Source organism: Micropterus salmoides, unplaced genomic scaffold (assembly GCF_014851395.1).
Source record: "Micropterus salmoides isolate LMB-PRFRI ecotype aquatic unplaced genomic scaffold, ASM1485139v1 Ms_hic_scaffold_6, whole genome shotgun sequence".
Classification (NCBI taxonomy): domain Eukaryota; kingdom Metazoa; phylum Chordata; class Actinopteri; order Centrarchiformes; family Centrarchidae; genus Micropterus; species Micropterus salmoides.
The window spans coordinates 25,240,676-25,253,175 of record NW_024044348.1 but is presented as its reverse complement, the minus strand read 5'-3'; the positions used below and the strand labels follow the sequence as shown (position 1 = coordinate 25,253,175).

General features: G+C 39.0%; 1 protein-coding gene across 1 annotated transcript in view; it reads right to left on the bottom strand.

The window, feature by feature from the left end:
* Nucleotides 1-12,500, bottom strand: part of smyd3 (SET and MYND domain containing 3) — a 92,820-nt gene that overhangs the window by 21,022 nt on the left and 59,298 nt on the right. Inside the window, exon 6 of the mRNA XM_038701496.1 lies at nucleotides 2,674-2,741. Coding sequence (XP_038557424.1) covers nucleotides 2,674-2,741 — 68 coding nt within the window. The remainder of the gene's footprint in view (nucleotides 1-2,673; nucleotides 2,742-12,500) is intronic.

Sequence of the window (12,500 nt, the reverse complement as noted above, 5' to 3'; positions counted from 1 at the left end):
CAACACCATTGTAAAACAGTTTCAGCACAAACTGAACAGTACAACCTTCACGAAGGGATGATTATTTATTGCAGGACTATTTTAACTTGTTGTTCCCAATAAACTGGTGTTACTCTTATGAGTCCCCACTCCCCACTTCACTCTGAAGTGCTTTGAGTTTCTATGATAAAGCGCTATATAAATGTAATGTGTTGTTGTTGTTGTTGTTGTTATATGTAGCCAGCAATGTAAAAAAACACTGACACTTAAAAAAAAAACTAAAGGCATGAAAATATGCTTAATAGTGCCAATTTGCAAAGGTGTTTTTTCGATTTTGTGTCTATATTTGAAGTAAATCTTTCTGTAAACATTTAAAATGTTTTTAAAAACCTCCCTGACCCATTAAAAGACATATACTGTCACTGCACACATGTCTATTTTTTAGAGACCCCCTCCATTACCGCTGCTTTCGTTTATCATATTCAAAGAGCAAAACAATGGGTGTAAGAGATAAAAGACTGTGTGTGTGTGCGTGTGTGACTGTGTGTGTATGCGCGTGTCAAGCCTTTGTAAAACCATCAGTAACCCCCTGGCTTTGTTCTACAGTGGAGAAGTTGTGGGTTGAATATCAACGAGAAATCAGGTCCTCCAAATGATGCTTTTATCTGATGGAGAGCTGCATTAGCATACTAATTAGATTAATTAACTACACCGCATCTCACATTAACAATATCTGCTCCCACTAACTAAAAATAACTGTTGCTGTATATAGCAGGAGCCAAACATTACATGGTTGTGAGAGCAGAGACAGTAAGGGACTATTAATTGATATTTAATGAGAGAAAGGGTTTAATGCCTTCTTCTCTTTGTTAACATTTCCTGCATCTTTATGCAAAGCACAAGAAAATTATGCTTTGTTCACTACTGCACTAATGCAGCAGATATCAATTAAAGGGCACTAAAAATTACAGGTGAATATAGTACAAAACGTTTACATGACACATACAGAAATGACAGAACTCAAAAGGCTCAGCTGTATGCAGTCAGGGTGTGACCAGTGATTTGAAAACATCTGCTGTAGAAGTTTTACTGTTAATCAGTCGATCACAGTCACATCTGATGTGACTTAATAATGCAAGACAAGAAAACATTTTTTAAAGTCTTTCCACGTTTTATAGCAACTGCAAAAAGATAACTTAATTTAAAGTAGATTAACACGTATAATGTTTATTTTATGTTCTGGCACAACCCAGGTTTGAACATTATTTATTTTGTTACAGTAAAGCTACTAATACTGATATTCAGAATATTTGCCTTCATGACCAAGAATGGTTTGAAAATGACAAGAGCTGAGTTTCACACAGGACATCATCATTTTGTGAAACCTCTGAAGCTTTTGCATTTAAACCTCAGTTCAACCATCTCCAGTGGAGCTGAGACTGATAACACTCTTTTAGTTGAGACAAAGGTTCTTGCATGACACCTTTGAATGGTGTGCAGGCCATAAACATCCCTCAGGCCTTTGTATCATATTGTCAGCTCATCTCTTCTTCATGTTTTAATTTCAGTGTATCTCTGTGAGGACTGTGGCTACACATGGGTTTATGTTACAGCTTTAGGGTAGTCAAAGGTGAACAAATGTCTGTGTTATCAATCCAGCTGTGAGAAATGTTGATCCTGATAAAAAGCTCAGATGATCATATTTTCAATAGGCCAATCAGCAGAGAACAAGAGGAGGCGATGATGAGCTACAGACAGAGAGGAGAATGAGAAGTCAGCAAATGAGAAACATACAGTAGAGAGAAAAATGGACAGAGAGGGATGGGGTGAACAGAGGTGTAGCCTCACCAGAGTAATTCCCCTCTCTTCGGCAAACCCTGTGGTTGCTAGGCAACCCAAAATATGAATAGGCAGGGGACCATCCTGCGAACGGGCCCATCATTTATGGATGAGTTACGACACAAATTGCAGGCACACACTTACGCAGACACACATGGTTTGGCTGAGCTTTGGTAAAGCCACTGTGACCATCTGACATCTCAACACCCGCCAGATAAACTGGCTGAGATACCTGCAGTGTGTGCGTGTGTGTGCGTGTGCGCACTTGTGTAGCAACTCTAACAACATGTGCAACGACAGGCCAAATCCCACCCCATTCACCCAGGACTCAATACAGGGATTACAGTGCATACCGCCTGGCTGTGCCGTGTGTGTGTGTGATAGTTTCACTCCCAAATGCCAGACAAGAATCACATGTAAGTTGGAGTCAAACCTCATATTTCTCCATGTGTTCTCAGCCTCTTCCCCAAACAGCGTTATAATATTCAACATTAATTTTCAGTTTCGCTTCACAGCAACAACAACAAAAAATTCTTCTTCCTCGTACTTCAAAGAACTGTCAGGAGGAGTGGGGAGGGCTTTGATAGTGAGTGTGGAAAGGATGGGTGGGGTTCGTTGGGATGCGTTGATCTGGCAGGTAACTCAAGAGCCACATTTAAATTTTGTGGCATTTTTATTGTGCAAGTGAAAGAGAGAAAGGAGTACCATCTAACAAAGATTACGAGCTAAATTGAAATTAATGATGCTTTAAAGATGTGTATGATTCACACATTGCCGTGTGTGTGTGTGTGTGTGTGTGTGTGTGTGTGTGTGTGTGTGTGTGTGTGCATGCGTGTGCGTGTCTATTGGTGTTACCTAGGATACAGCCCAACTCCAATCTCTTGCAGCTCTCCGTCACTGATGGTAAAACAATTACATGTTACCTAAAGGTGAGAAAGAGGATAAAAGAGTCGAGACAACAAAGAGAGGTTATTTGTTAAATTGCTTCAGGGAACCAATACACCTTTCATCACATTCTGAACATTTGCACATATCGTTGGTATCTGCAAAACTCCACCGGCACTGCGGCTGAAACATGTCATGCAAGGTTTTAGATTATTCCCATCCGGTTATTTTTGATCCAGGAAATTTCTTTTGTTAAAAGAAAGGTTTTTTGAAAAAGACATGTCTGTAATATTTTTCATAAACTGAGTAAACAAAATATTGAATTAGCGATCATGTACAGTGATTTTAAAAAGAGCAAGTTAAATGTTTTTTTCCCCCAAGGACATGTGAAAATGAGAAGGTGAACATTTTTTAAGAGTAAATGAAGACAACACTTAACAAAATACAACTTGTTATTCCTTTGGCATGAAAAAGAAAGAAAGAAAAAAAAGAGTAGTGGAGAAAAAAAAGAAAAAACATTGTCAACTATATATATACACACACATATATACACACACATACATACATACATATACACACACACACACATATATATACACACACACACACACACACATATATATACACACACACACATATATATACACACATATATACACACACACACATATATACACACACACACACATATATACACACACACACACACTATATATATATACATATATACACACACACACACACAATATATATATATATATATATATATATACACACACACACACACACACATATATACATACACACACACATATATACACACATACATATATATATACACACATTATATGTATATATCTCAGTTAAACTAGTAAGGGGATCAAAATCAAAGTGGCTGATCTAAGCACTGCAGGACTCCACACCTTCACATTATTAGGAAATTAAATTAAGTTTATATTCTTTTATGAGCATTTTATTTTAAAATGAAAAAAAGCATTGAAAATTATATACATAATAATAATAAAGTGTAATCAAAATCTTAACAATCACATATCAAATCTCATCCTCCTAACAAAAATAATCAACAGTAATCTAAATATTGGATGTGCTTTATCGCTTGTGTGTATAAACCACCCACCATGCACCAGGATGGTCTGCATGATTTAAAAGGACACATTTCTGGACTGAATTAATGAAAGAGTTAGAGCTTTCAGGAGCCAGGGGAGGAATTTCTAACATGGGAGAGGGATGGTTGGTGTCTTTCAACTAACAAGAGATAGAACAGAGATGGTTTGAATAATAAAATGCTTGAAGAAATTGTACACACACTAAAATGTAAAATAAGTTAACAAAGAAGTGGAAACAAAACAATAAAAGAATAAAAAAGTCTTTGATGTGTCAATTACCGAGGTAGTGCTGGAAAACAAGTGTGTTTTTGTGTGTGTTGGTGGTTGTGGTTTCTGCCATACCCTGGAAGTGGATAAATAAATGTAACTTAAGCAACATTAGTATTCAGACTGTCAGATAAAGAGGCAGACAGAGGCAAGCAGAAAGGGAGGGTAAGATTTAAAGTGAGCCACAGACAGATGTTCCCCATCCTGCTGATATTCACACCAAAATCAGCAAAATGACTCAATTTGAATCTGCAGCTGTAATAAACACCATTAGAGTCGGGCCTCATGGGAAATGAGGGTTTTTACTCAACTTAGCCAACAGGAGAGAATGTGATTACACAGAAAAACACTGGGACACACAATATGAATATAATATATATGAATATGCAAAATCTTTGACAAAGTCTTCCACACACGCACACACACACACACACACTTCATTGTTATTCAGTTGGTCTCACAGATCACACACATCATTTCTCCCATACAGCATCCATTCATGTGGGGAAGACAGACACATCATATAATACTGCAATATGCTATATATATGAATCACAGTAAGATAAAATAATAGTGGTTTCATGTGATTTTTATGAAGTAGTTGCCACAAACAGCAGGGACACATGGATGGTTAAGATGAGCGTAGGCCCAACATTTTCTTCATTTTTTGCAAGTAATAATTTGGCCTAGCGGCATCTCACATCGGAGGCACTGAAACCAGAGAATATTTGGCATTTCTGCTTGAACAGATTAACAGACAATCAAAACAGTTCAGCCGATCCACAAATCAAATAAGTAACTGTTGCAGCTCTAGAAACAACTGAATGTACATAGGATCCATTCAGAGGAGGCTGCCAGCACAGGTTGATCTGTGGGCATCACCAATCAAAGACACACAAGTCTGCAACTTATTGTCTTTTTCTATTACTAATCCAGGGAATAAAAATGTCCAAATACCAAATAGACCAAGGTAAAGAGGTTTCAATGACATGAGTTGACCTGTTCAGATCGACTGGAATTAAGAAAGATGTCACAAGTTGGTGAGTGAGAGAGAGAGTCAGCAAAGACAGCTAACTGAACTATAAATATATTTGTAATTGCTACACCCCCCTCCCCACCTCACACATAGTACACCTGCCTCCAGCATGAAAATGAGCACTGGAGTACCCCACAGTTTTCCCCTTATTAGGAAAAGGCAGCACTGGTTAGTGACAGCAGGGATGAAGTGACGACTGTGTAGAGAAAAAAGAATGGATGGTTTTGAGAAGAGGGAGGGGGTGAAGAAGTGCAGAGAAAATTTAAACAAACAGTGGTAGGGCACTGAGCTGGGTATAGATCTCTTTCTGTTACAAACACACAAACACACACCAACGCTCTCACAGGGGATGAGAATCAATCTAGCAGAACCATCCACATCTGCAGAGCCGGCTGGTGGACGCCTTTTGCATCCCAAATCCACACACAAACAAACACATACATACGTATATAAGCAGGCCTCCCTGCTTTACACAAATGATCCACAAAAAGTAATCTTATGATTCACTTCCTTTATGTTCCCACGGCTTCCCCTCCTCTCTCCCTGACGGGCTACCTCTCCTCCTGTCTCTTTACCTTCAGTTCCTTCTGCTTCTTCCTGACTGGATGAAAACTAAAAACAGTAATAGCATGAAAAACCTATCTACAGACTCAGAAGCTCACATCCGCAGACTTGGAACACGATCTGTTGCAGCTGACATCACCACATTGAAAAATACTGTCAACATACACCTTAAACTGGTATTTAATCTCAACAAACACTGCTCCACTGTTTGTTGACAACTGACGTCAAGCGAAGCTAAACTGTGATAAACATAAGCTCAATCTGATTCCATCCACTTGAGAGCTTTCCCAAAATGATACAAGAGGACTTGAGGTGGACTAAAAAGTTCTTCCAACAGAAAATGTGAATGTTTGATGAACTTACGATACTCCACCATCTCTACACAGAAGTGTTGCTGCTGGAAAAAACATTGTACAAATTTGAATTACATGTAGGTTTCGTTGCTTCTTCATATATTATTTTAGAATATGAACCAGGGTTTCCTTCTTGTTTTTTAGGGTGGCTTTAGGCTAAAGCTAAAACAATAAGTTCACAGAAAATGAATCCACAAGAAGTAAAATAATTGAATACTTAATTAAAACTTAAGTATTTTTTTTATTTAAACTACCACTTAAAATAGTAACCTAAATATCTTTTGGACTGTCTATAACCATAATGAAAATAATCATTAGTTGCAGCCCTACTTTAGATACAAGTGTAGTGAGGCTAAACCTTTGGGGAGGTTTAACCAAAGGGAGAAAATCACTGTGTACCTAATCTTACTTTACCTATTTCTATTCTTTTTATCTATTGTATCTGTGTCTTTTTTTGTCTGTAAGAAATGTTCACTGCTTTGGAGATCTTTTGCCTTTGTAAAGAATCATACATACACTAATATAACACCACAGCCGGGCGAGCATATCATCCATCACAAAACATTGAGACGGCTGTTTTCATCTTATGACAAGAGATGGTAAGAGCCTCCCGCTGTTTACCTGCTTATTTATAACCTCCACATTAATAAAGCAAGTCCTCCACAGCTGCCAGTGTGGGTTTATCTGAGGTGACACTGTGGTGAAGTGCCAGTGAGGAGGAATCAGTTTGGGAGGAGGCCAGAGAGAGATGTTGCAGCGTCTAGAGGGCTACTGTCTATCCATCTTGAGTGACTGAATTGTATTCCACAAAATTAAATGAAAGGAGCTCTCCTCTAAATAATAAAGTAGAAATTCTGAACAGCAGGTTCTTAATGGGAATTACAAGCCTGATAGGATTCAGCTACTGGCATTCCCACTGTGGAGAATTATACAATTACCTTATCTGTACAAAAGAGACCAAAGTGTGCATTTTGTCTGGAAGGGTTTTCTTCAAAATAGTGCAGAGAATGTCAGTCCCCACATTCATTCATTGGGTTGCTCATTTATTTTTCTGCCTGTCACACACAATATTTCTGCTGATTAGATTTGGATGAAACTTGTAGAAATGATGAATGTGAGATAGGGGAACAGAGGCAAAGAAGAGCGAATGAGTGAAGGGCATGTTGAGCAGCCTGTGATGTGGAAAATGGAAAATATGATCAAAAACGCCTCGTCTCCAAAATGTCATCTTCTGAGGTGGAATACAAAACAAATAAACTACACTTTTCAGGCATATGATACACTTTGGACTTCATACTGTTGGTTCTGAAAACTTTGTAAAAAGTTTTAGGGACACATCGATCCAGAGAGAAACAACTACTACATTCATTTCAAGATTTAAATTCTACCAAAAATTATTAAATAGTCAATGAGAGTTAGTTCTGATGTATCTCCTTGTGTGTGCGCTTTCAACTGACTGTGCCTGCTAATATACTCAGTTAACACATGTACTATACTAGAGATATTTCTTAGGGGCTAAATTTATGTAAGAGGGAAAGGTAAGACAGGTCTAGCTGAGTGAGTCTTCATCAGTCTCCGAAACTTCTTCATACCTGAACCTGGCTCAACATACTGCACACCTACTGAACTTTAGAGAACCACATAATCTGTCATTCCACAAATAAAAAAAGTCTTGTTTGTTTTGGGATCTGTTTGAAACAAGAAATACCTCTTTTAGGCTAAATCAGTAATACCAACTCTGTAGTCTTAATTTCATAACTTTACCATCAAAACCCCCCAAAAGCAAATCTCACACAAAATTAGTGCTGGGCAACGGTTAAAATTTTTAACCGTGATTAATCGCATGATTTTCTTGTGATTAATGGCATTGATACGCGCAAAATTGAATAATGAATTCTAAAGTAGTGTATTGTGCACTTTTAATTTAAATGTACTGCTATATACACAAATGTTCAGTAACTTGCTTTTCAAACACTTTAAACAACTAATGTGCTTTTTCCAGCTGTATTCCCTTTACACAGTAGCAATAAAATATTTCTTGTAAATCTCAACTTAAACATTAATGTAATCAAATCAAATATAAAACAAAAGCTATTTGCATAAGGTAATGCCCTGGCATGTAATATCTACATACAGAATGTAGATATTATGTGTAGTAGTGAAGAAGCAGCAACATGTGTGTTCACAGTAAACTCCAGTTGGCTACACAGGACTGCCTTGTTTTATTTATTTAAGTATTCAGGAAGGGAGGGGCAGATCAAAATGATTTCAGTGACATTTTGGAAACATATACATCTCTAAGTAGATGAATGAGGGTTTGGGACGGTGGGGAGCGGGAGGTCCTGTCATCTCATCTCAGAGGCATTGGATTGGTTTGCTTTGTCCTGTCATGTCAGTTCAAAAAACTTGTGACTGGATGGTTTATGTCTTTAATGTTGCTGGAATCGGTTCAATTACTGTCAATCTGGGAAAAACTACAAAGGCCATCAGACACACTCAGAGGCCGCATCTGTGTGTGTGTGTGTGTGCACTATTTGATAAAGTATTTATGACCTAATCATGGTTCTTTCATCTCTCAATAGACAGACAGCCATACAGAACTACTGAGAAAATACGAAAAAAAAAAAAAAAAAAAACGAGGCTAAACATCATGTACTCACACATGCTCACTGTTGTATGTGTATACACACACACACACACATACATACATATATACAGTGAGGAAAATAAGTATTTGAACACCCTGCTATTTTGCAAGTTCTCCCACTTAGAAATCATGGAGGGGTCTGAAATTGTCATCGTAGGTGCATGTCCACTGTGAGAGACATAATCCCCCAAAAAAAATCCAGAAATCACAATGTATGATTTTTTAACTATTTATTTGTATGATACAGCTGCAAATAAGTATTTGAACACCTGTCTATCAGCTAGAATTCTGACTCTCAAAGACCTGTTAGTCTGCCTTCAAAATGTCCACCTCCATTTATTATCCTAAATTAGATGCACCTGTTTGAGGCCGTTAGCTGCATAAAGACACCTGCCCACCCCATACAATCAGTAAGAATCCATATATATATATATATATATATATATATATATATATATATATATATATATATATATATATATATATATATATATACATATATATACACACACACACACACACGGTGGTCCGTCACATGTATGTACACATATACACATATATATATATACATACATGTGACGGACCACCGTCACTACAGTTGAGTATGCGCTGTGACTGCCATACCAACGAGCCTGGCTCTTTGGCGTTGCGGTCAAGTTGCATGTTTGGTACCCAGTAGACCCGGGTTTGAATCTGGGTGGGGTGACTGACCAGGGTTGATGGACCCCTGTGTGTGAGGGACCACAGAGATGGCGGTGTATATGTATATATACACACACATGAGTCTCCTGAGGTGCAGTCGCCGGGAGAAGAGCAGTGGAGACAGCACACCCCTGGGGGGCGCCAGTCTGGGTGCTGGATGTGATGTTCCCCAGCCTCACCTGCGGACTCCTGTCAGTCAGGAAGTTTGTGATCCACTGACAGGTGGAAGCTGGGTGAGTTTGGTGCTGAGGATGTCTGGGATGATGGTGTTGAACGCCAAGATGAAGCCTCACTAACAGGCCTGAGGTGGAATGTAAACGGCGACCAGAACAAACGAGGAAAACTCCCGTGGTGAATAAAAAGGTTTACAGATTAGTTTGATAAAGAGCGGTAGAATAGTGTGAGCAGTTGAAAATCCTATATTTAAGTGACAGCAGAAAATGGAGTTTAAACACAAAAAGCTCTACGGAGCGTAATCCAAGCGTAATCCAAAATGGAGTTTAAACACAAAAAGCTCTACGGAGCGTAATCCATAAGCGGCCGTCTGCGGCACCATCTTGGTCAAAAATTTGGTCTTGGTCATAATTGGGCTGTATTTCAAAACTGTGCATATGATCACACTTCATCAAGTGGATACTGTAACAACAATTGTTTATATTAACAATAGATCACAGATTGCTTGTTGGTGAAACGAGTGCTCGTAGTGATGAACCTACTGGGAAATATCACATCACTGCAGCTTCCCTCAGCTCTACATAGCATTTTAGCATCATTTCCCTCAGAGGTTGGTGGAGACCAAAACAGAGCAAAAAGGAGTGTGCATATTGGACTCACATTCATCAAGGGGCCAGAAACATGACTCCAAATGAATGCTAAAGGTACTTCATATATGCAGGATGTGTTAGGTATATGTTAGCTAGCCAAGTTTCAAGTGGAGAACGGCACCGGAGCGAGTGGCGACACAACCGGGCTCAGCAGCCTTTATGGACAGAACGTTATCTAATGGCAGAAGCAAAGAGATCAAAGAGCATGTTGATGGAGGAAACTAGGAAGAAAAAGAGAGTGACCAAGCAACAGGCTCCTGGACATTGGCAAGAGCTTTGTAAAATAAAAGACTGCAAGACAGGCCTTCTTTCTGTTGGACTAGAAAGCAATATTGTTATGTTTTGTGTTGTCACACTTGCTTGGTGTTTGGCTGTGTTAGCAAAGTTGTGGACTTGCTAGCTTTAGATCGTAATGTAATAATAACAAATGCACGTGTACAGCCGTCCTTGTTTATGGCAGCAGTGAATTGCACTTTAAAAGGCGCACCAAATCACACAAAATAAACAGACTTTATTTTGCTTTGAGGTGTTTAACTAACACTCCATAAAGATTAAATTTATCTGTGAATCTAAGTCTCCATAAATGTGGTCAGCAGGGAGCCATGACCTGATGGGGCTACAGAACAGCAGTGAGGCTGGTTATGTCTCTCAACCAGCTGCTGCTGGACACACTGAGTCCATTGTTAAGTTACCTTTTCCACCTTCTCCATTTACTTAAAAAAAAAAAGCAATGCAATGCAGACTGGTTTGTCTCTGGGTGACAGAGGTTATGTCCAGAGGAGATGACCCGTCAGGAGCAGTCGGCTAACTGTCCTGTGTACACCGGCTGTCACAGAGTGCACCGGCTGTCACAGAGTGCACCATGTGTGTGCTGAAAGGCTGTTGGATGTGTTTGTACACTGGAGGCAGAAAGCCCCAGTCAAGAGCTACAGAAAAAATGCACATCATTTTATAGCCTAAGGTTTGAGCTTGTACCTCAGTACCATCTGAAGGACATGCTCAAACTAAATCAGTGTGACCTCCACTGCTGACTGGAAAGCCGACCGTGCAATTTACCTTATTATTATCCCAGTGCCCTGTTGCTCCATGCACTCATTCAATTAAAGGCTTTAAGTCTAAGTTAAGATAATGTATTTCTTTGTAATATCATCTATGTTGTGCATTTGGTAGCACAAAATTGACCACTTTGATATTGAATTGCCAGGCTTTGATTACTCCTGATTGCTGTCACTAAACTTACACTTCAAAACAAGATTTTATGGGTGCCCTGGTAGTGTAGGGGTTCAGGCACCAACAACGACCCAAAATGAAAAAGTAAAAAGCAGTAAGATAGAAAAATAGAAGAAATAAGAGAGGAGAGGACAGGAGAGGGAATCCTGGCAATGCTGAAATGTTAGTATGAATATTATGCACGCGTTTTATTGGACTAATTGAAAAGAAAAAAAAAAAACAATGATGTAAAAGTGGTATCAATTTTTTAAAATTTACTACTTTATTTTTCTCTATTTCTGTCCCCCTTACTTTCTTAAAATAACTACACACACACACAAACTCACGCACACACACACACACAATCTCACGCACACACAAGAGTCCATCTCTGTTTAAACAAGAGTAAAACAGTCAAACCACCTCAGGAGGGAACAGGACAGAAAGTGTTAAAGAAAGACAGGATGAATGAAGTACAGAGGAAGGGAGAGGGAAGATGTGAGACGGAAAGACACAGTTGGAAGAAAAGAGTTCAGAAGTGGTAGGAGGGATGGTGGGAGATGGGACGGGGAGAAGACAGAGGAGTGAGCCAGAAAAGGCTTGATACAGGAGAGGGAGGGAGGAGTAGAGAGGGGCAGAAATGAGTTTAAACTTGTTAGTAAAGTTGCTGAGTGTGAACGAGAGCAGGCGGGCTGAATCAGAAAGGTGCACCTTGGGAAAACATTGAGCAAAATATTGAGTGGAAAGCCACAGAAGGAAAAACAGCTATAGGCAACAGCTCTGAAAAGGGGGCCAGACGCCAAGAGGTTTTAGGCCTTAATCTTTCAGCAAATACACCAAGATGTTTGGAAAATTTAAACTCAATCAGTGAAGAGATCACTGCCACAAAAATCTGTGTCCCTAGAAGACTGTTTGCTGCAATGCTCCATGTTAACATGTCACATATACTGCTGAGTGATATTAGGGGAGTAGGTAGATGATAAGGTAGCACTGTCTGTGGAAGCTAAATAGTTAAATCTCTCAAATAATATGTTGGTAAATCTTTTCTTTTTCCTTCTGTTATGAATT